The sequence below is a fragment of the Oncorhynchus masou genome, chromosome 27 (assembly GCF_036934945.1).
Source record: "Oncorhynchus masou masou isolate Uvic2021 chromosome 27, UVic_Omas_1.1, whole genome shotgun sequence".
Lineage (NCBI taxonomy): Eukaryota > Metazoa > Chordata > Actinopteri > Salmoniformes > Salmonidae > Oncorhynchus > Oncorhynchus masou.
In genome coordinates, this window is record NC_088238.1 from 48322210 (window position 1) to 48347748 (window position 25539).

At 43.0% G+C, this 25539-nt stretch overlaps 1 protein-coding gene across 26 annotated transcripts in view; it reads left to right on the forward strand.

Annotated features, from left to right (window-relative positions):
• LOC135516331 (receptor-type tyrosine-protein phosphatase delta-like) overlaps positions 1–25539 on the forward strand; it is a 606705-nt gene that overhangs the window by 551394 nt on the left and 29772 nt on the right. For 9 of the 26 annotated variants that reach the window (XM_064940532.1, XM_064940530.1, XM_064940538.1 and 6 more), the window contains 8 exons: positions 1531–1740; positions 3215–3375; positions 6234–6248; positions 8327–8439; positions 10518–10559; positions 11123–11220; positions 17383–17506; positions 24832–25007. In XM_064940532.1, coding sequence (XP_064796604.1) covers positions 1531–1740; positions 3215–3375; positions 6234–6248; positions 8327–8439; positions 10518–10559; positions 11123–11220; positions 17383–17506; positions 24832–25007 — 939 coding nt within the window. The remainder of the gene's footprint in view (positions 1–1530; positions 1741–3214; positions 3376–6233; positions 6249–8326; positions 8440–10517; positions 10560–11122; positions 11221–17382; positions 17507–24831; positions 25008–25539) is intronic. The other 17 variants (XM_064940542.1, XM_064940544.1, XM_064940545.1 and 14 more) reach the window with 5 other exon arrangements.

The window sequence follows — 25539 nt, forward strand, 5'->3', positions numbered from 1 at the left end:
GGTAGAGTTCTGACCGAGTAGCTGGCTTGGCTTACGTTGATATGTTGTGTTCATTTCGGGAAGTCAAGCAGACATGAAACCCTTACATACATTCCCTTATTTATGTCAGTTTTCATTGGCCATGAATCAGCGTTATCTTGTAGCCTATAGCAATAACACTTGAGCGTCGAACTGCATACCATTACACTTTCCCATAAGAGCAAGCCAAGTTCTGCCTTTTTTGTGCGGAAGCAATCACACTCCCATTGTAAAAGTGTGACCTCATTCACATTCTGTCCAGGTTGCCTGGTGTTGCTAGTAGGTAAATAATGACAGGTCGTCCTATTAGTGCAGTGCAACAATGCAATTTGAGAAGTTAGGGGAGACGGGGGGCTGAGAGGGGGTTAGACTGGTTCGAATATGCTGAAGCAGCATTTTTCTGTTATGATACAATGCAGTCGCCTTGGGGACTCACCCCTGTATTTTGATTTGGATGTTGCGTAAGGCTCCTGGCCACTTACATAATGGGAGTGGTGGTGTGTGTGTGTGTGTGTATGTAATTATCCATGCTGAGCAAGGAACAGAACACCATTGCATTGTTGTTTAAGTGATACCTTGAGGCCAGGGGTAGGCAAATGTGTTCCTGGAGTGCTGCAGGTACTGCAGGATTTTGTTCCAACTCGGTACCACACCAGACCAACTGAGCTAATTGATCAGTTAAGTGATAGCCTAAATTCAACACACCTGGTCTTGCAGGTCAGTTAAATCAAAAACATAGGACATTTAGCACTTTCAATGAGTAACCACACCTATATTAACCCCTGTTATTTTGCATGCCACAGGGTATTTGCTACTATACAATTAAAAATCAGTGCATTCCAGTGACTATAAGCCATCATGCAATTGTGATGGTTCTGGTATCTGAGGAATATATCAACGTAATATATCCTTACCTATCCACAAGTACTGCAAATTTAGTCAGTTTACAACATATTTGCCTCTCTTTTCTTCAAAGGTTATGCAATGCTTAAGCACTTTAACCCTCGTCCTCTTTCTATCGCCAATGGAGCCAAAAATAAAAATGTGTTGTGACATCAGGGCCAAGGATTTCACCCTGAGCCAGTCAGGAACACAATACACACACATGCATGCACATACACACACGTGTACACGCACAAACACACACACACACAGAAACGGCAGAGCCACTGGAACATCAAAACGTTGTCTCCTTTCTTTAAAAAATCTGAATTTTGATGACTTAAAATCCTTTTGAAATGTTTGACAGTACATATGATTATTCTAGAATCTCATTTAGGTAAATCCACACATGTCGAAAATCCTTGCCGTGTAAGACAAATGAAATCCAAATGGTAATATTTCCTCTTTCCGTTGCAATCAGTAGTTTGAGCTTTTGTAATCAGGAGGGATGTAACACAGATTTGATCTGTGTGTGTGTGTGTGTGTTTGTGTCCACGTTTGTGCGACTGTAAAACAACTCTTTGTTCCTTTTTATCGACTGTCTGCATCATTTCTACTCTTCACTTTTAGCTGCTGAAAGAGATTAACCGAACAAGCCGAGGCCTTCGCTTCCGGAGGCAAGCTGAGCCCAAAGCCTACATCGCTGCCTACTTCAAAGACCTTCCCACCGACTTCACTCTGGGAGACACCAAGATCTATGGTGACTTTGAAAACAAGCAGCTCGCCAACGGCCAAGAGTACATCTTCTTTGTGCTTGCTGTCCTCGATATCTCTGAAAATGTAAGTATATGCCTTTTTTATACTTTTTTTCTTAGAAACCTTTCTCTCTCTCTCTCTCTCTCTCTCTCTTCCTTTGTTTCTCTTCTCTTAGACACCCCACTCCATAAAGGAATTAGTTCAAACAGGCACTACAGACGGCCCTCTGGTGATTTCCTTTGCCAGGGATCTTTCGCCTTCATGCTTAAAGTTGCATGTTAAACGTCAAAGACCCAAATCCACTGTGTCTTGGCAGGGGGCACCTCCCTTGGATGGATGCGTTACGTCGAGTCCTTTTGAACTCCGGTCTCTGAAAAAGGGCCAAGGCAAAGAACGGAGTCCGCTACTGCAGAGGGGAAATTCCACAGAGGCTCCTGCCAATCGCAGGAATATCTCTATAACGGGACTCCTCTTTAATTGCGCGCCTACGGGCGAATGCCTTTATCTCCTCCATTGCAGCTTGTGTGTGTGTGTGCGTGTGTGTGCCTGTGTGTGCCTGTGTGTGCCTGTGTGTGCCTGTGTGTGTGTGTGTGTGTGTGTGTGTGTGTGTGTGTGTGTGTGTGTGTGTGTGTGTGTGTGTGTGTGTGTGTGTGTGTGTGTGTGAGTGAGTCAAAGGAGAAAGGGGCATGATTAGTTGACTAAACGCAGAAGAATGATGGATTTGATGAGCTTGGAGGTTTTACGGCAGTCTGTCTTGGACTCTGCCAGTCCTGACTACAGGTAAAGGAGGATGATAACGGCAGGCAGGTGGGCTGACAAAATGGGAGGGAATCTCCAATTTGTCCACCACAGCACTGATTGGCTTTTCTTTGCCCCAAAGCCACAGTCTTTATTTTGTTCCCCTCAGAATGACGTGACGGAACTCTATCAGGGCAGAAATGAGAGATATTAGAGATACAGTATTTCAACATACCCATATAGTTTGGAGAGGTGAATTCGTAAATTAGCATTGACACAATAACTTTGAATAGGCTAATGGTGGCGTAGACGTCACATACAGGTTGTCCCAATGTCTTTGTGAAAGTCAGACTGACCGAATCTACGTGTTCTAAGATGAAAGTTGGAAACTTTTGAACTTGGAAACTTTCAGTGGCCTCACAGAAGGGCTGAGTTCTATTGATCGGAGTTCCTCTGTGAGGATAGAGATGTGAGAGAGTGCAGGTTGTTTTTCTAGACACTGTAGAGGAGGAGATCATTTTATGTTGAGGAACGATAAGGAACCTAGTCTGAACTGGGATCACAAAATGTGTTTTCAAAGTCACAGTAGGCAGAGGAATAGTGGAATTGGAGACAGCCAAAAGTATTTCCTATCCTATTCTGCACAACTTGGGTTACTACATTGTGGTGCTAAAATAATTTCCCAAGTTCGTCCTCTACTCTACTCTGCTATATTCTACCTCCATGTAATTACTAGCCTATTAAATGTTTTTATTTTTTTATTTATTTAAATAAATGACCCCACTATGAGTAATACCAATCCCCTTCCTCTCCTTCCCAGACCATGTATGCCACAAGCCCCTACTCTGACCCTCTTGTGTCAGCTGACCTTGACCCCCAGCCAATCATTGACGAGGAGGAGGGACTTATCTGGGTGGTGGGCCCAGTGCTCGCTGTTGTCTTTATCATCTGCATCGTCATCGCCATCCTCCTGTACAAGAGGTAAGGACTGGAGAAAGAGACACACACACATACACATACACAAGAAGGTGAGAGAGAGACATATTAAGTACATTCAAATACACTATCACACACAGTCTACCTTTCAGAAAAGATACACGCTCAATCACACGAACAGGCACACACATATACACAAGCACTTTCAATCACACACATATGGTGGCTTGCGAAAGTATTCACCCGCCTTGGCATTTTTCCTATTTTTCCTATTTACAACCTGGAATTTAAATAGATTTTTATGGGGTTTGTATCATTTAATGTATACAACATGTCTAGCACAATTTTTTTTATTGTGAAACAAACAAGAAATAAGACAGAAAACTTGAGCGTGCGTAACTGTTCAACCCCCCGAGTCAATACCTTGTAGAGCCACCTTTTGCAGCACTACAGCTACCAGTCTCTTGGGGTATGTCTCTAAGCTTCAAATCAAACCAAATCAAATGTATGTATATTGCCCTTCGTACATCAGCTGGTATATAAAAGTGCTGTACAGAAACCCAGCCTAAAACCCCAAACAGCAAGCAATGCAGGTGTTGAAGCACATTGGCTAGGAATAACTCCCTAGAAAGGTCAAAAGCTTGGCACATCTAGCCACTGGGATTTTTGCCCATTTTTCAAGGCAAAACTGCTCAAAGCTCCTTCAAGTTGGATGGGTTCCTGCTGTTGTACAGCAATCTTTAAGTCATACCACAGATTCTCAATTGGATTGAGGTCTGGGCTTTGACTAGGCCATTCCAAGACATGTAAATGTCTCCCTTTTAACCACTCGAGTGTTGTCTTAGCAGTATGCTTAGGGTCATTGTCCTGCTGGAAGGACCTCCGTCCCAGTCTCAACTCTCTGGAAGACCGAAACAGGTTTCCCTCAAGAATTTCCCTGTATTTAGCACCATCCATCATTCCTTCAATTTTGACCAGTCCCTGCCGATGGAAAAACATCCCCACAGCATGATGCTCCCACCATGGCGTCCTCGGGTTATGAGAGGTGTTGGGTTTGCGCCAGAAATAGCGTTTTCCTTGATGGCCAAAAAGCTCAATTTTAGTCTCATCTGACCAGACTACCTTCTTCCATATGTTTGGGGAGTCTCCCACATGCCTTTAGGCAAACACCAAACGTGTTTGCTCATTTTTTTCTTTAAGCAATGGCTTTTTTTCTGTCCACTCTTCCGTAAAACCCAGCTCTGTGGAGTGTACGGCTTGAAGTGGATCTATGGACAGATACTCCAATCTCCGCTGTGGAGCTTCGCAGCTCCTCCAGGGTTATCTTTGGTATCTTTGTTGCCTCACTGATTAATGCCCTCCGTGCCTGGCCTGTGAGTTTTGGTGGGCAGCCATCTTTAGGCAGGTTTATTCTGGTGACATATACTTTCAATTTTCTAAATAATGGATTTAATGGTGCTCCGTGGGATGTTCAAAGTTTCTGATATATTTTTATAACCCAACCCTGATCTGTACTTCTCCACAACTTTGTCCCTGACCTGTTTGGAGAGCTCCTTGGTGGAGCTCCATGGAGCTCCTTGAGCTTCATGGTGCCGCTTGCTTTGTGATGCGCCTTGTTTAGTGGAGTTGCAGACTCTGGGGCCTTTCAGAACATGTGTATATATACTGAGATCATGTGACACTAAGATTGCACACAGGTGGACTTTATTTAATTCATTATGTGACTTAATTGGTAATTGGTGGCACCAGATCTTATTTAGGGGCTTCATAGCAAAGGGGTTGAATACATATTGCATGCACCACTTTTCCGTAAAAAAACAACAACAAATATTTGAATTTTTTGGAAACAATTTGTCCATTACATTAAATAGACAAATTACAAATTGAATTACAGGTTTGTGCCCAGGCAGATTTACACAACAATGACAAAGTCAATGACACCTGCGTGTCGGGACTTTCCGGTCCATAACCAGGAGATATATCACTTGTCAAGATCAATGTGATAGAATTGGTGCCCTGTGTGAAGAGAAAATGACAACATTACCATCCACATTGAATGACACTGTGTGTTGAGGCAGTCTTGGGAAAGTGAACAAGATCAATAGGTATGTTAGCAAACACAGAACATGCGCTGAATGCAACTATTATAAATCAGTCACAGGAAGATGGACACCTACATCCCCACTTGGATACAGATCATAAACATTTTTATGTTCATCTGAGCTGAAAGTCATGGTTCCCTGTGTTCCAGACATCATAGCAACAAAACTGATGAAGATCACAGGAAGATGGACATATAGATCATAAACATGTTTATGTTCATCTGGCTGAAAGTCATGGTTTTTTCACAACGAATATAGGTGGCTTTTTTTTTAATTTTTACAACGGTTAAAGGGAAAGGCCATATAAACTCAAATTATTTTATCTAGGTTTTTCTATGGAGTTTCTTCAATACTCCATGCAGGCACATTATTTGTATTGTCATGTGTTGTTGCCTTGATGCAGTTATTCTTCAGCATAGAAACAGACACACAGAGACCTTCCATGCTTGAGTGACAATCAACCACCTGAAAGGACCCCCCCCCCTTTGGATTGCAGCTGTGATGAAATTATAGTATTTGAAACAACAAATAACCAATGGGGCATAATTGAGCGTGGTGTCCGTAGCGAAGCAATGCTAATCTTGCATGCCAATCAACATTGAGATACAATTGTTATTTTTTTGTAGTTAGTATTTAACAGGAAATGGTACATTACAGTATAAAATATGAACGCTATACTTCAACTTCAGCCTATGGGGCATGATACTGTTGTCAATATTATTCAGTCGTCATAGCGACGGGTCATGTTGCCGTGCCAGCTAACGTCCTGTCATGCTTTCTTTTCCCTGCTTACGAATGGAGCAGCAAACCAGACAGGTAAGAGTGAAAGGATGTGATATGCTGACAATACCACAACAACCCCCACCTCAACCCTTTTAGTGTCCCTTTGAGGACATTTCCTACATTCTATCTTGTTGGACAAAGTTCAATCATTGCAGAAAGTGGTTTTCCGCTGCTGTGCAAATCCAACGCTCGTTCAAAAGTCAGCTGTTTGCATTGACTGAATTCAGACCCAAGTGCCAAATGCTTGAATTTGAATTGACACGGTATATTTAATCAGCCAGGACAGTTCCTCTTAAAGATTTTAAGTGATCTTTCAATGCTTTTGTTACTCTCACCCTACATTACATTAAAACATCAATATATTTGATATTATTCCCATTTGACGAGAACCTACTTTGTCATTAGAGTTGACACGTTGTAACGTTTTCATCTTGATATTCACTGAATACTGAGCCATCTCACCAACACGTCTGATTGTCCTGTCTGTCTCAATACGAAGGGGTCATTTCTTGATGAACACAACCGCTAGAAATCCCCGTTTCTTAGATTCCAACACCATTCGTCCGCAAGAGACAACTTACTTGCCTGTCTAGAACAGACCTGCATGCATTACAATGCCTTGACTGCTCCCCCTCACTTTCTCCGTAATTCTTAAAATGATATATATCTATCAAAAATATATATATTTCTTCAACAGTATGACGTCACAGCCAAATGTACTCGCTGGCCAGGAAAGCACTTTAACAGCATTTTCCCAGCTTTCCCCGCACAATTCCTCCCCAATCATTGCATTGCATTTTACATTTGTTTATATCAAATGAGCCCTTGCTAGATGGCTATTACATTGTAGGTTCTGGTTAAGGTAGATTTACCACACTCTCACAATGTTAGACATCTGTGTTCAGATGTACCCATGCTATCATTTTTAGCCTTTTTCTTGCCCGTCTTCTCCACCAAATGTAGCAAATCGTGTGGAGGCTTGAGTCATTCTGTATGGTCCTGTCTGCATGTGTTAAAACGCATGCAACGATGACCTCAGAGGGCTGTATCGACCTCGCACGACCCATTTCGTCTTTTGTTGTTGTTCCTGACCATTACACCATTGATCCCCAAGGGTGTTTACACAAGCCTCATTGCTTCCCATATAATGCAAAGGTCACAGGCCAGTGATTTCACTTAGCCCTGACTAGGAGAGGTTGGAGGTCAGAAGTCAAATGATGATGAACTATTTAAAAGGTCACTCGTAGTAGAGTGATAGTCTCCCTTGTACTCTGTACACTTCTCGTTACACAGATCAAATGTATTGAGTCTTTGGGCAGATCCCCTTGTCAAAGCTCTTTGATATAACGATTGCAAGGGCTAAAAAGTAAATGGATGGATTATAGTTCATTGATGAAATCTCCATCTTCCGTGTAGGTTAATCTTAGGTCTGAATATATATGGCACCTCGATATCTTCTCATAAGCATGATGTGAAATTATTTAAACTCTGTTCGTATTGTCGGAAGGAATTAAAGATGCTTTAACTTTATGCCTCTAGAATTGTTAATCTGATAAGCATTTATGAACATTATGATATATGTCCCACTAAGAGTAGCATTCACCCCCACGTATACTAAAGATAACACAATCTGTCGGATTAAAGGAGGACTTGAACTATCCTGGAACATCTGATGTAATTCATCATTAAGGCATTATATTGTATATGTAAAATGCATATGTAACGACGTTCTTCGTTTGTCGAAAGAGAGTCGGACCGAAATGCAGCGTGTTGGTTACTCATGTTCTTTAATGAAAGAAATAACAGAACTATACATGAAATAACGAATAAATACAAAAACAACAAACGGAACGTGAAACCTATTACAGCCTGTCTGGTGAACACTACACAGAGACAGGAACAATCACCCACGAAATACAAAGTGAAACCCAGGCTACCTAAATACTGTTCCCAATCAGAGACAACGAGAGACCAAGGCGTGACAGCATACATTTGATTATATAAATTTAAGGGAATGTCTTCAACAGGAAAGGAAAATGCACAAAATAAATGATATAACTTCAAAAATAAAAACAACAGTATTGATGTTTTACATGTTTTTTTCCCCACAGGAAAAGGGCAGAATCCGAAGCTAGAAAGGGCAGTCTGCCCAACAGTAAGGATATGCTGTCTCATAACCCCACCGACCCTGTGGAGCTTCGACGCATGAACTTCCAAACGCCTGGTAAGGGCTCCCGCCCATCACTTCCATCTCACCCATTGTGAAAGCAAACATCAATCACACCAACCACTGCAGGGCTTCTTAGATCCAATTCACTCAATGACTTTTTAAAGTCAAAATAAAGTCAAAATAAGATGAATGTAGTTACTAATCTTTACCTGACTTAAAGGACCAGAATGAATGTCATTGATCAAATTGTGAATGGGGTTAGTTATCATTGGGGGAGTGTGTGAATGTGATCTCCTAAATGCTAAACCAACACTTCTCACGGAGCTCTTGTGACTAGAACATTCTGTGGGGTCAATGTTCAAAGTGTGGACAGGTGGCAGAGAAAAAACACAGAGTGAAAAATGAAAGAGAGGGAGATGCTGGAGAAGGAGGTGTAAGACTGACACTTTTATGGCAGTTAACATCATCTGCCTGTGCGGCCTTCGCCAAGCTAACACTAGTCTCCTCAGAGTGACAGCTTAACATGTTGGAAGTCAAAGTTAGAGGTGAGTTGAAGACTACAATACTATGACAGTGTCATAATACCATATTACATTCTGTATTAGGCCAGTGGAGGGAAGAGCGGGCCAGTGACAAGCTGTGAACACAAATGTCCCCTCCCTTTTGACCTTCTGCGGTGAGGTGAACATCCGTCATGCCTGAGCTGCCTGGTCAAGGGACCCTTTTTGTCACCGAAGGGGAAAAGATGGCCGTCACAGTCTATTTGTCCAGAGGAGAGCCAATGTATTCTCTCCCAGCTACCTTTTTTGAGTGAAGAGACACGCTCAACTTGGTAGTGGGAGCAGTATGACAGGTGTTTGGATACTGCTAAGAATGTTAGAATGTTAAGCCATATTTTTCAGGTCAGCTCGTATGAAAGAAGAATAAATTCTAAAGACTATGAATATTTATGAAACCCCTACTCTCACTGACCTTATATCCATTACTGGCCATTACAAACTTGGCAAGAGGGGGCCTTTTTTCCCCCTCTCAGTTTCCACTTTGAGAAGCCGAGTTCAGAGTGATCTAAACCTCCACACTTTCCCCATTCTGGAACTATTCCGGAAACCTCTACAACCATCTTGATTAGTCTCACACACCCTTCTCATTTTCCAAAGAGCCACTCAAAGTGTCTCTCGACTTGCTGGAGAGGTCCAAACATCTCTGTCTCCCTCTTTTATAGCTTCCTCTCCAACTCTGATTGGTGCTACATTATACCCCGTTTCTCTTCCCTCACTCCCTCCTTCTTTTCATCCCTCTCGCACGTCGCTGCTCCTCAATGCACATTTCCATTCTGAGGACGCTTGATGTGTGCATGACGCTACTCGGCGAACGATTGTTCCATTGTCAACCTGCGGATGAAAATGAGTCTTGAGCGGTAGGGGCCGATAGAAACACCCTCCGGAGAGAGAGAGAGAGAGAGAGAGAGAGAGAGAGAGAGAGAGAGAGAGAGCGCGAGTGAGAGCACACGAGAAAATAGGTCCCGTTTTTTCCTTTAGCTAATGGCTACTTGTGTTATCAGTGTAGATGAAAAGACCACTGACAGACACCTGTCTCAGACGGGAGAGTGGGCAATACGGCGCCTGTGTCCCGGCTATTATGAAACCTCAGCTATCTGGGACACGGTGATAGCCCTTTGTGCGGACGCTGCCGTCACGAACCCCGAACACTATTTACATTTAAAAATGTCAGTTCTTCCTTGTCAAAGTAAAGTCCACTAAAGTTTTTTATACAAGGTGAAACGTCCTGCCTGCAGGCTTTGTATGATGTCTGATGGTCAGAATGGATTTCATTATAGGATTGTGTGATCTCTTGACTCGGTTCTTCAGTGTCTTCGAATTGCCTCTCCTGCTCTGTTTTGTTGAGTGTTTTAATTTCTTTCCCCTTGATTTACGTGTTGTGGCGTAGGCTAGCTTCTAGCATGTCAATGTGTGTGGTACTAACTGGTCAATGGGACATTTTAGATGTTACAATGTAGAACGTTAGTTTCCTTCAGACCCCTTCCCCAACTGTTTCTAGCCCTAAAACAAAATAATCATCACATTGCTACGATCGTCTGCAACATTTTATTTATGCCGCCGTTTCCTCCGCAGGTTCAGGTGACCCTAGTTACCCCAGTAACTTCCATTTGTCAAGTTAGTTGGTCTTGTTTATGCATTCGTCACATTCTTCTTTTCTCTCTTTTGTTTTGTTACTTTTTTTTCTCCCATCCCTCTGTCTTCCTCCTTTCTACATAGGCTTGTAGTCAATCTCACCCCCCCATCTAATCCACACGTTACTCATTGCCATGTCACCTATCGCAGGAGGCAGAGTTAAAAAAATGACACCCCAGTCATCAATCAAAGCAGACAACATTTCGGCCTAACTTTTTGATTCGTTTCGTTGTCGTTTGGTTTGTTTGTGCATTTGTTTGTGTCTTGCGTCATGTTAACTCTCGCCGGTCTATTCGGCGTAAATAACATTCTTCTCTCACAGTAGGAAGTGTTACAGGAAGTGAAGTGTGCTTCATTTATTGTCATTGGCTTCCTTTCCTGTCATATCTTCCTATGAGCATGCCACTGCTTTGAGTGAAAAACTGGCCTAACAACTATCACTTCCACATCTTACACACATGCTGCTTTTCTAATGATTCACTGGTTGTAACTGTGGTAGCAACCCCTTACCCTGGCGACTGACCTCTTGTCCGTTTGATTGATAGGCATGGCCAACCACCCACCAATCCCCATTTTGGACCTGGCCGATCATCTGGAGCGATTGAAAGCCAACGACAACCTGAAGTTTTCACAAGAATACGAGGTAAACATGAGGCTTCAGTATCCTTCCTATCTGTTTGTGTCCTACCTGTTTGCATATTTAGGTCAGATTGGGGATGTTATCGGAGAAAGATTACAGTTTTTCGATGAACTAAGATGCCATCTGTCATTCAGAACAAAGGGTTGGTATATTAAAGGCTTTTGACATTTGATTATGCTATATGTCCTGTTTGGGACTGACTTGTGCACTCCTGCTACAGTGTATGTGAAAACATGAACATGATTCCAATAATCTACATGCTTGTTAGCGTATGGAACCCCAACAGTTTAGGCTCATGTGTACAAGAGAGAGGCTGGCTGCCCTCTAAACTCATTGTGTCACTCATTGTCACTCACTGTGTAATGTGTCATGGAGTTTATTGAAGCCTCAAGTCTCGCCATGTAATGTTATTTTTCCGGGACCCTTTAATCCGGTCATTACAAAAATGTCACAGCCCTGACACAAAGCCAGTCCTCACATAGCAGCTGGCATACGGGGGAAAAAATGAAGATGGCTTCCTGTGGAGAACCTTTTCACCGGTCTCACCTGGGAAACCCAAATCCCCAATCCTTCCAATCTGCCCCATGCAAAGTGAAAATGAAACATTCATCCAGTGACAGCAGGCTTGATTGAAAGGACCGTCATCCCACGCCGCCATATCTCTGAACGGTAATCATTTTGGCATTTAATATGGACGCAGCTCGGAAAAGGTCAGTATCTCACCAACGCACCGTAAACTCATTAGCCCGCAGACAAGGTGAGGTGACTCGTCGGCCAGGATTCGCCAAAGTCTCTCATCTTCGACCGGGGAGGGAGAAGGGAAGTGGAGGCTGGAGTTGTCTTCTGTTCAGTGCGTTCACAAAAACATAATCCTATTTCCGTGATTTCATCAGACAATGAAACCTAGTGGGTTTGATTGATTGGAGCAGAATGTCAGGGGCCAAAAGTAAAGCTACTGTCGCCAGGTTTTTCCCACCACTCACACACACGTCACTCTCGGCAGCCACTTCACAAATGGGGAATTAAATACCTTTAAAGCCCAATAAATCTCTCCCGTTTTTCCACCGCCGCTTGTCATTGCTAGATGGATTCTGTACGAAACACAATGGAAGTAAATCTAAATAGATGGACTTGCGTACTCCATGAATGTCACTGAAGCTGCAGAATTGTGCTCGAGCGCCAGGGTCCTTTCAGGGGCAATGCGTGTGGTGGAACTGAAGTCGACCTCTATCTCTCCCTCCCCTCTTGTCCTCTCTGTGCCTTTGTCTCTGCCTCTGTCTCTGTCTCTGCCTTTGTCTCTGCCTTTGTCTCTGCCTTTGTCTCAATCTCTGCCTCCAACTCTCTCTCCCTGTCCCTTTCACTCCCTCTCTCTCTCTTGGCGGGCTGTACCACCACTGCTCCGAACCATGAGATCACAATGTGGCTGGCTGCCAAGCTCCCCCGACCATTATTGCGGCTTAAGTACATTGAATTTTAATTCTGAGACTGGTATTTTCACAAGGAATAAAAATACATTTTCTGAGCACAAGGAAACCAGGGTTCTTTATTATGAGCAAAGTAGCAACCTACTGTTTCAACATACAGTACCAGTCAAATGTTTGGACACACCTACTCATTCAAGGGTTTTTCTTTATGAATACATTGTAGAATAATAGTGAAGACATCAAAACTATGAAATAACACATATGGAATCATGTAGTAACCAAAAAAGTGTTAAACAAACCAAATATATTTTATATTTGAGATTCTTCAAAGTAGCCAGCCTTTGCCTTGATGACAGTTTTGTACACTCTTGGTATTCTCTCAACCAGCTTCACCTGGAATGCTTTTCCAACAGTCTTGAAGGACTTCCCACATATGCTGAGCACTTGTTGGCTGCTTTTCCTTAACTCTGCGTTCGGACTCATCCCAAACCATCTCAATTGGGTTGAGGTCAGGGAATTGTGGAGGCCAGGTCATCTGATATAGCACTTCATCACTCTACTTCTTGGTCAAATAGCCCCTACACAGCCTGGAGGTGTGTTGGGCCATTGTCCTGTTGAAAAACAAATGATAGTCCCACTAAGCGCAAACCAGATGGGATGGCGTATTGCTGCAGAATGCTGGTTAAATGTGCCTTGAATTCTAAATAAATTACAGACAGTGTCACCAGCAAGCACCCCCACACCATCACACCTCCTCCTCCATGCTTCACGGTGGGAACCACACATGCGGAGATCATCTGTTCACCTACTCTGCGTCTCACAAAGAAACGGTGGTTGGAACCAAAAATATCCAATTTGGACTCCAGACCAATGGACAGATTTAAACCGGTCTAATGTCCATTGCTTGTTTTTCTTGGCCCAAGCAAGTCTCTTATTCTTATTGGTGTCCTTCAGTTGTGGTTTCTTTGCAGCAATAAGACCATGAAGGTCTGAGTCACATAGTCTCCTCTGAACAGTTGATGTTGAGATGTGTCTGTTACTTGAACCATTTATTTGGGCTGCAATCTGAGTTGCAGTTAACTCTAATGAACTTATCCTCTGCAGCAGAGGAAACTCTGGGTCTTCCTTTCCTGTGGCGGTCCTCATGAGAGCCAGTTTCATCATAGCACTTGATGGGTTTTGCAACTGCACTTGAAGAAACTATCAAAGTTCTTGAAATGTTCCGCATTGACCGACCTTCATGTGTCTTAAAGTAATGATGGACTGTCGTTTCTCTTATGCTTATTTGAGCTGTTCTTGCCATAATATGGACTTGGTGTTTTACCAAATAGGTCTATCTTCTGTATACCAACCCTACCTTGTCATAACACATTTGATTGGCTCAAATGCATTAAGAAGGAAAGATATTCCACAAATGTACTTTCAACAAGGTACACCTGTTAATTGAAATGCATTCCAGGTGACTACTTTGAAGAATCTCAAATATAAAATATATTTTGAGTTGTTTAACACTTTTTAGGTTACTACTTGATGTGTGATTTCATAGTTTTGATGTCTTCACTATTATTCTACAATGTAGAAAATAGTACAAATAAAGAAAAACCCTTGAATGAGTAGCTGTGTCCAAACTTTTGACTGGTACCTTATTTGGATGAAAATATGTCAGCTTAGCCAAAAGTTTGTCCTGACTGGCTCACACAGCATTCTGGTCACACAGCTGGGATTTGGTCTTACTCACAACGTTCACATGCTCTTAACACTAAGTCAAGGGGGCATGACAAAGCCTGTTCACTCTCCGGAGACTGAAAATATTTGGCATAGGTCCTCAGATCCGCAAAAGGTTCTACAGCTGCACCATCGAGAGCATCCTGCTGACTGGTTGCATCACATCCTGTTATGGCAACTGCTCGGCCTCCGACCGCAAGGCACTACAGAGGGTAGTGCGTACGGCCCAGTACATCACTGGGGCCAAACTTCCTGCCATCCAGGACCTCTATCCCAGGCGGTGTTAGAGGAAGGCCCTAAAAATTGTCAATCTCCAGACACCCTAGTCATAGACTATTCTCTCTGCTACCACATGGCGGTACCAGTGCTCCAAGTCTAGGTCCAAAAAGCTTCTTAACAGCTTCTACCCCCAAGCCATAAGCCTCCTGAACAGCTATTCAAATGGCTACCCAGACCCCCCCTTTTTGCACTGCTGATACTCTCTGCTATTATCTATACATAGCCACTTTAATAACTCTACCTACATGTACTGTACATATTACCTCGACTAACCGGTGCCCCCGCTCATTGACTCTGTACCGGTACCCCTGTATATAGCCTCGCTGTTGTTATTTTACTGCTGCTGTTGAATTATTTGTCACTTATTTTATTTCTTAAAAGGAATCACTAACCTGACATGACTGGATTGGTGTAAACAACATTTCCACTTGCTTAATTTCACCAATTATGTCATGTCACTTCCAGATCAGTTATTACTATTGTGGAAGGAAGGATGCTTTTAAATCATATTTGAAAAGTTTTCCCTCTCTATGCCTTCTGTCTGCCCTTTGGCTTCTAATACCCTTTATTCCTAGTAGTAAGCATAATCCAGCTCATAACTCCTTTACTGGAAACATTAAAAGTTAGAGACTCAGATCGTTAAAGAACACAGCCCAATATTTCCTCTGACATGTGAAATGGAACACTATCTTTCACAACATGGTGTTTTCTCCCAAATGGCTAGTGGTATTACATTTTATAGCCCATTTATTTACGCTGAGGGATGGTTTTCAACCCAGGCTTTACAGAGCTATAAAAGGATTAGATTGCTGATTCTTTTGGTTGTACTCAACTGTACGGCTCTTCTGTGTATCGTAAACACTAACCCGATAGATGGACCAAGGATGGTCGAGACAAAACATGGCTTTTTTGGAAAACCTAATCTAGAAATAGTGGACTCTTATCGTATCCTAGCCAATAGAGAGAGAGAATGACCTTTGACTAAAAGCATATTTGAAAGTCAACACATTCCGACCATGTTTTTTCCTCTTCCTTCATGCCGTGAAGACCGTACTCTCTCTCTGGGCTTTTGAGACAAATGTTCAGCCATTGTATGCTTCTCTGCCAACTGTAATTAGAAATTTGTCAACCCAAACATTGCTTGCAGGCAGGGCAGATGCCTATCAAAATTCTATTTTCAAAAGACGGTGAAGAGTAGGAATACATTTTGTTACAAAAGTAAATAACTTGAGGTCGATCAATGCTATAATATTGTGAAGTATGCTTTTTCCTCACAATTCTGAATAAGCAAAATGTTTGTTGTTGTTGTGAATAAAGTTCAACTCTAAATTGATCATCTTTCGTCAATGATGGCTAATCCGTCAACAATGTCTGATCCCTGGCCGGGATCCTGCTCTCCAAGGGTGTCTCAGGGGGGAGTGGGAAATGCAACAAACATTTCCATTTCTAAACTCACTCTCGTACAGGTAACCCACATGTACATGCAGTGAAAAAGGACACATATAAGCACCCCCTATTTGACCTTTGATCATTCCAAGGGGCATCCCAAATGGCACCCTATTCCCTTTTATAGTGCCCTACTATATACCCCTTAGGACCCATAGGGCTCTAATCAATAGTAGTGTACTATATAAGGAATAGGGTTCCATTTCGACACATCGCCAACCATCCTTCATCCTACAGTGTATTTATGGTACAGTTTATCCCTCCTCTTCTCCATTTCAGAACCAGTGTACAGGATGCATGTGCGCATGCGTGACTGGATATGTAGGGACGCATAATATGGAATGATGGCGTTAGAATGCACCAGGCAGCTTTGGGACGGCTACACTTACCAGGGCTTGTCACTTACACAAAATGTCTGTCATGCTACATGCCAAAATAACCCTGGACGCTTTGGAAAATTGCAGTTAAGGCAGTGGAACGCGGGTAATCCTGAAGAGTGTAAATACCGTCAAGCTTGAAGGCGTAGTTCACCCAAATTACAAAAATGACATATATTCGGGATATTGACTTGCATTGGTTTTGTGCCACAAATGCAAAACAATATATATTTGGAGACAGTGGCCAGGTAAATCAAACCAAAGCATGGATTGTGTAACGGTTTTCTTCTGGTGAAAGAGTGGCGGACCAAAATGCAGCGTGGTTATAATTCATGGTTCATTAATCAAGAAACTATACATGAATAAACTACAAAACAAGAACCGTGAAAACCCGAAACAGTCCCGTGTGGTACAAACACTGACACAGGAGACAACCACCCACAAAACCCAACACCAAACAGGCTACCTAAATATGGTTCCCAATCAGAGACAATGACTAACACCTGCCTCTGATTGAGAACCATATCAGGCCAAACACAGAAACAGACAAACTAGACACACAACATAGAATGCCCACTCAGATCACACCCTGACTAAACAAAACATAGAAACATGCAAAGCAAACTATGGTCAGGGTGTGACAGATTGCTGTCATACCATGTCCATCTGCTACTTACAGGGCAAGGAAACCAATATGAAATGTTGTAATTTGGGTGAACTATCCCTTTAAATGTGTCTCGTGAATCTTCACAGTACTATAAAATGTTTTTTTTTTGCTAATCCTCTGAATTATTATTATTGATCCTTGTTTGAATTTGTAGTACTGCTCTGGGAGATGGAGCTAAATGGTGGTCGTGAGCACAAGTGATAAGTTATAAAGGAAAGTCATGAATAAAATATCTCTCTACTTACAGTCCATCGACCCCGGGCAGCAGTTCACGTGGGAACACTCCAACCTGGAAGTCAACAAACCAAAGAACAGATATGCTAACGTGATAGCATATGACCACTCCAGAGTCCTGCTATCAGCAATTGACGGTAAGCAGCTTGGCTTGAAATGACTGTCGAGTAACTCCACTTCCATACCACTGTCTTCTGTCCCCTATGAGTATTAGCATACATTGAGTTATGCTATCTATGAAATCATATACACACTGCTCTCGTTTTGCAGGTCAATTTAAGATTTCAATAACATTCCTATATGAGGATTTACTTAATAAATATTGTATGTTATCATCAGTGGGGTTTTTTCCCTCTCAAAGCTTTTCCTCCACTACCCCAAGTGTCTTCAGACTATCAGCCATGATGTTTTATTCAACCTGTAAAGGACCTCAACTGAACTCTTTCAGGCATATCTGCATGATATATTTCTATCGGCAGTTTGTTTCAGCTAACAGTGATTTCTTTTGAAGAGCTAGTTAATCCATCTCTCTTCTCTCACACTCACACACACACACACACACACACACACACACACACACACACACACACACACACACACACACACACACACACACACACACACACACACACACACACACACACACACACACACACACACACACACACACACACACACACACACACACACACACACATACCTAACCATTTCCATTATATTTTTCCCATAGACAAAAAAAAGATGAGAAAAAAGGAACATAAACAGACTTCTGCTCTCCCAGTAAGTGGATGCTAATGGGAAGAAACCAGATAAAGTCTCTTTGCAGTCTCCCAGAAAGCCCATGCAGCTGAGAGTGTTGATGGATCCCATTAACTAGGCATAAACACACATCTGTAAGCCCACATCGAAGCCTTTGTGAGGGAGGAAACCGCTACTCCGCCAGACAGGCTTGTGGGACTTCCCCCCCGGTGCTCCGAACAAAGCCTTTGGCAACCAGGACTTCTTTGTTTACTTTGATTGAGTTATTTTGGCGCGAGGGACTCGTCTGTATAAGTAGATCACCAAGCAAGCGACTGACTGTCGAGATTGGAATGGAGGAAGTTTTCCTCTGCTGCTTTTGTAATCCCCTGATGTGTGGTAAAATGTATGGTAGACTATTAGCATTGGCTATGCGAGAGGGGAATTGGGTGACACTTAACTTGACCCCTTGGTCCTTACAGGCCCACATAACAATGTCATGATAATGTTATAACAGATGTCATAAACAGCCCCAACACATGTTCAGCATCATCTGTTGACTTATCATAGTCATTAATCATGTCCACATCATATTGTTGTTGTTGTGTGCCGTAAGACCTGAGTACCACTTCATTAAGTAATTTGTACGCTTCCACAAGACTTTCATTTAGTTAGCCAACCTTTGTGTCTTCCTCCCACTTTGAACTCCAAACCATCCATCAAAATGTCTCCTTTCCTTTTGACATTCCTCACCAGATGAATACACATTATGTAAGCAGACATCTGTATAGTCAGTTTTCCACTGTACTCTGCTTCAAAGCTGTCCCTGGACTCTATTCTTAACTCTGTTGAGACGCAGTTCAAAGTGGACCGACTTGAGTCACTGGCCAGCCCTTTCTCAAAAGGTCAGTGCAGCCAAAAGTGGGAAATCACAACATAATCACGGTTTTCCGTTGCTTGATCAAGGAGCTTTTAAAGTCCAGGTATACCGGTTATTCTCAGGTTGATGATGTAGCAGCAGAGAGAAGCAAACTCATCAAATGTTATTTGTCACATGCTTTGTAAATAACAGATGTAGACCAACAGTGAAATGCTTACTTACTGGCCTTTTCAAACAATGCAGAGAGAAAGAAATTAGAAATAATGTATATTTATATTATTTTAAAATAACATGAGGAATAAATACACAATGAGTAACGATAACTTATATACATGTGTACCAGTACCTAGTCGATGTACAGGGGTACAAGGTAAATGTGGTAGATATGTACATGCACATACGGATAAAGTGACTAGGCAACGGGATAGATAATAAACAGTAAAAGCAGCGTATATGATGAGTCAAAGGAGATTAGTTCAAAAAGGGTCAACGCAGATATTCCAGGTAGCTATTGGTTAACTATTTAACATACTGTTGACCAGTCTTATTTTATTATTATAAAAAAAATCACCTTTATTTAAACAGGTAGGCCAGTTGAGAACGAGTTCTCATTTACAACTGCGACCTGGCCATGATAAAGTGAAGCAGTGCGACACAAACAACGACACAGTGTTACACATGGAATAAACAAATGTACAGTCAGTAACACAATAGAAAAAAAGTCTATATACAGTGTGTGCAAATGGTGTGAGGAGGTAAGGTAATAAATAGGCCATAGTAGCGAAGTAATTACAATTTAGCAAATTAACACTGGAGTGATAGATGATGATGTGCAAGTAGAAATACTGGTATGCAAAAGAGCAAAAAAGTAAATAAAAACAATATGGGGATGAGGTAGGTAGATTGGATGTGTAACGGTTTTCGTCTTCCTCTCCTGAGGAGGAGTAGGAAGGATCGAACCAATGCGCAGCGTGGTAAGTGTCCATAATATAATTTTAATGAAATATAACTGAACACAGAAAACAAAAGAATAAGAGAATAAATGGGAACCGACACAGTCCTGTATGGCGCAAACACTGACACGGAAAATAATCACCCACAACAAAAATGGGGAAAACAGGCTACCTAAGTATGATACTCAATCAGAGACAACGATCGACAGCTGCCTCTGATTGAGAACCATACCAGGCCAAACACAGAAATACAACATAGGAAAAAGAACATGGACTACCCACCCCAACTCGTGCCCTGACCAAACTAACAGAAAGACATACTACAGGAACTAAGGTCAGAATGTGACAGGATAGGCTATTTACAGATGGGCTGTGTACAGCTGCAGCGATTGGTTAGCTGCTCAGATATCTGATGTTTGAAGTTAGTGAGGGAGGGAGATATAATTCTCCAACCTCAGCGATTTTTGAAATTCATTCCCGTCATTGGCAGCAGAGAACTGGAAGGAAAAACGGCCAAAGCAGGTGTTGGCTTTGGGGATGACCAGGGAGATATACCTGCTGGAGCGCGTTCTACAGGTGGTGTTATCATGACCAGTCAGCTGAGATAAGGCAGAGCTTTACCTAGCAAAGACTTATAGATGACCTGGAGCCAGTGGGTCTGGTGACGAACATGTAGCGAGGGCCAGCCGATGTGAGCATACAGGTCGCAGTGGTGGGTAGTACATGGGGCTTTGGTGACAAAACGGATGGCACTGTGATAGACTGCATCCAGTTTGCTGAGTAGAGTGTTGGAGGCTATCATGTAAATGACATTGCCGAAGTAGAGGATCGGTAGGATGGTCAGTTTTATGAGGGTATGTTTGGCAGCATGAGTGAAGGATGCTTTGTTGCGAAATAGGAAGCCAAGTCTAGATTTAATTTTGGATTGGAGATGCTTAATGTGAGTCTGGAAGAAGAATTTACAGTCTAACCAGACACCTAGGTATTTGTAGTTGTCCACATATTCTAAGTCAGAACCGTCCAGAGTAGTGATGCTAGTCGGGCAGGCGGATGTGGGCAGCGATCAGTTGAAAAGCATGCATTTAGTTTTACTAGCATTTAAGAGCAGTTAGAGGCCACGGAAGGAGTGTTGTATGGCATTGAAGCTCATTTAGAGGTTTGTTAACACTGTCCAAAGAAGGGCCAGATGTATACAGAATGGTGTCGTCTGTGTTGAGGCGCAGCAAGAGCGACATCGTTGATATATACACAGAAAATAGTCGGCCTGAGAATTGAACCCTGTGGCACCCCCATAGAGACTGCCAGTAGTCCGGAAAACAGGCCCTCCGATTTGACACACTGAACTCTATCTGAGAAGTAGTTGGTGAACCAGGCGAGGCAGTCATTTGAGAAACCAAAGCTGTTGAGTCTGCCGATAAGAATGTGGTGATTGACAGAGTCGAAAGCCTTGGCCAGGTCGATGAAGACGGCTCCACAGTACTGCCTTTTATTGATGGCAGTTATGATATCGTTTAGTACCTTGAGCACGGCTAAGGTGCACCGGTTACCAGCTCAGAAACCAGATTGCACAGCGGAGATGGTACAGTGGGATTCAAAATTATCAGTGATCTGTTTATTAACTTGGCTTTCAAAGACTTTAGAAAGGCAGGGCAGGATGGATATAGGTCTGTAACAGTTGGGTCTAGAGTGTCACCCCCTTTGAAGAGGGGGATGACCGCGGCAGCTTTCCAATCTTTAGGTATCTCGGACGATACGAAAGTGAGATTGGACAGACTGGTAATAGGGGTTGCAACAATGGTGGCGGATAATTTTAGAAAGAGAGGGTCCAGATTGTCTAGCCCAGCTGATTTGTACGGGTCCAGGTTTTGCAGCTCTTTCAGGACATCTGCTAACTGGGTTTGGGTGAAGGAGAAGCTGGGAGGCTTGGGCAAGTAGCTGCTGGGGGTGCGGAGCTGTTGGCCGGGGTTGGGGTAGCCAGCAGGAAAGCATGGCCAGCCATAGAGAAATGCTTATTGAAATTCTCAATTATCGTGTATTTATCGGTGGTGACAGTGTTTCCTCGCCTCAGTGCAGTGGGCAGCTGGGAGGAGGTGTTCTTATTCTCCATGGGCTTTCCAGTGTCCCATAACCTTTTGGAGTTAGAGCTACAGGATACAAATTTCTTTTTGAAAAAACTTGAGGGTAGAAGCTGTTCATCTTGAGGGTCGAAGCGGTTTATAGCTTGAGTGTAGAAGCTGTTCAGGGTCCTGTTGGTTCCAGACTTGGTGAATCGCTGACCGCTTGCTGGTGACTTGGGTGGCTGGAGTCTTTACCCATTCTTAGGGCCTTCCTCTGACTCCACCTGGTATAGAGGTCCTGGATGGCAGTGAGCTCGGCCCCCAGTGATGCACCGTAGGTTTATATCCTGGCACCACACTGCCAGATCTCTGACCTCCCTGTAGACAGTCTCATCGTCGTCGGTGATCATTCCTACCACCGTCATGTCGCCTGCAAACTTAATGATGGTGTGAGAGACATGCGCAGCCACACAGTCGTGGGTAAACAGGGAGTACAGCAGGGGACTATGCACGCACCCCTAAGGGGCCCCTGTGTTGAGGGTCAGCATGGCAGATGTGTTGTTGCCTAGCTTCACCACCATGGGGCAACCCTTCAGGAAGTCCAGGATCCAGTTGCAGAGGGATGTGTTTAATCCCAGGATCCTTAGCTTAGTGGTGAGCTTGGATGGCGCAATGATGTTGAACGCTGAGCTGTAGTCAGTGAACAGCATTCTCACGAACGTGTTCCTTTTGTCCAAGCGGGAAAGACCAGTCTGGAGTGCATTACAGATCGCGTAATCTGTGGATCTGTTGGAGTGAGTCCACGATGTCTGTGATGAAGATGAGGTTGATGTGAGCCGTGGCCAGCCTTTCAAAGCATTTCATGGCTACAGATGTGAGTGCTATAGGTGATACTCATTTAGACAAGTTACCTTGGCTTTTTTGATTCTTTTTTTATTTTATTTAACCTTTATTTAACGAGACAAGTCAGTTAAGAACAAATTCTTATTTACAATGCCGACCTATCCCGACCAAACCCCGACGATGCTGGGCCAATTGTGCATCACCCTATGGTACGGCCAGATGTGATGCAGCCTGGATTCAAACCAGATACTGCAGTGACACCTCTTGCACTGAGATGCAGTGCCTTAGACCACTGTACCACTCAGGAGCAATTTTTGGGCACAGAGACTATGGTGGTCTGCTTGAAATATGTAGGTATTACAGACTGGGCCAGGGAGGTTGAAAATGTCAGTGAAAACACTTGCCAGCTGGTCAGTTCATGCTCTGAGTATACATCCTGGTAATCCGTCTGGCCCTGCGGCGTTGTGAATGTTAACCTTTTTAAAGGTCTAGCTCACATCATTTATGGACTCATGACCTCTTGCCTGGGGTTACAGGCAAACCTAGTACTCTGAAAGATAACTTTTTCCAAAAGTTACTTCAGTGTGGATTAATACCAAAATAAATGGAAAGCCATTAAAATTCCTAACACACATGGCACTTTCAGACAGTTTTAAGACAAGCTGCCAATTTTGTATGTGATTCTTCGATCATTTGCCAAGTTTTAATATCTGCGCCATATTATTAGTTGTGTTTCTTTCTTGATAACGATATTGAAAGTGTTGCAAGCAGATGGTTGCGTTCCCCACAAATCATGAGTGACACTTCAGCTGTCTTCCGAGAAACCATTTAGCAAATATGCATCCAGACACTCTTGTTTTCATTAAATCATGATAGTGTCTCTTTTTCCCTGCCCATCCCTTCCAGTTTGAAAGCTGGGGGCTTAATCGTCTTTATCCCTTGTCCATCATGGAACTATACAGCCGGGCGACGGCTGTACCAAAGGGTTTAGGAGGGAAGAGGAAGGGAGGAAAAGAAGAGTAAGAAATGTTGGGGTTTGAATGAGCTCACATTCTTTTTTTTGTTGTTGGTTGTACTAAATACGTTACCTGGGAGAGAAGGGGAAGGGAGGAGAGCGTGGGTGGGTTGACTGTGGAAACGTGGTGCCCATGCAGATGAGACTTATCTTCGTCGTCCATGTGTGCACCGGGCCCTCAACTGCCAGTCCCGAAGCATTGACTAACTGTCAGCTCCGTCTTCTCCTCTTCCCGGATTGGAAAAGACCACGCCGCTTTCATTTAGCAAGCGGTGAAAAAAGAGGAGAGTAGGAGGTTTTGTTGTTTGTTTTTCTCTCTGTGAGGTTGAGGAGAGAGGTGGGGAGAAGGCGTTTTTCAAAGCCAAACTCTATCTCTCAAGTTCACGGTAGATAGCGGAAATGCTCTTTTTGGAATCATCGTTACATTCAAGAGTAAGATAACAATTGACACAGTGATTCAACAAGTAGGCCGCCATTTTGTGTTGATAGATGACACAAAAGGCACACAATGGCAAAGCTTAAACGAAAAACACAGTATAGACTGTTTGCCTGGGTAGTGCCTGAGTAAGAAAACTAACCCTGGAGTTGTGTCCTTTTTTGTTTGAAAGAACTCAGTCATTAAGTGTTGTTTATTGTCAAAACAACTGCAGGTATTGAGTCGGACGAGCAGGGGTATAAAACCTCTAAGCACCGCCATAGTGGGACTCACAGTACCTGCTAGTGGATGGACTAACATTATTGATCCCTCTGAAGCTAAAGCCACTGTTTTGTGTCACTCATTGCGTTTTCCCTGTGTGTCGTACAACCAAGGTTAATCACTCTCCACACACACACACACACACACACACACACACACACACACACACACACACACACACACACACACACACACACACACACACACACACACACACACACACACACATCATCATCATCATCATCATCCATTCTAATCCCTTTCCCTCCTCTTTCCAAGGTATCCCTGGAAGTGATTACATCAACTCCAACTACATTGACGGCTACAGGAAGCAGAATGCGTACATCGCCACGCAGGGCTCGCTGCCAGAGACGTTTGGCGACTTCTGGAGGATGATCTGGGAACAGCGGAGTGCCAACATCGTCATGATGACCAAGCTGGAGGAGAGATCGAGGGTAAGCACAGATCTGGGATCAGCCCTTTGGGATGCATTATTGTTAATTTGATTATCATGCTCTGAGTAGAATGTGTCTTTAGCAGAGGTCTAGGTCTATTGCACAGATCCACGTTATTCAACCCAGACATTAGTCATAGTCGAAGAAACAACATTTAGTAATTCTCTGAATGTCGATATATGGGACACGTGTCATATTATTGGATTTGTAAACAAGAAAAAGTCAGGCAGTGAAATGTGTAACTATGCCATTGTTATATGTTCTACCTCAAGCATCTACATTTTAATATCATTGTACATGGTCTGTGAAGCAAGTATACCGGAATGTAATTAGAGATTCCAGATATACTTGTCAGATGCAAAATAGGTACAATTCAATGTGCCTGTTTTCCATTAGCTTACTTCCAAGCTTTATTGAAACGGCAACATTATACCGTAACTCATGACTCCTCATGGCTCCTCCATTTTCTTCTGTGATGCAAATTCCCTGCCTTAACATTTTCTTTGGCCTGCCCATTCTTCCTTTCATTCTG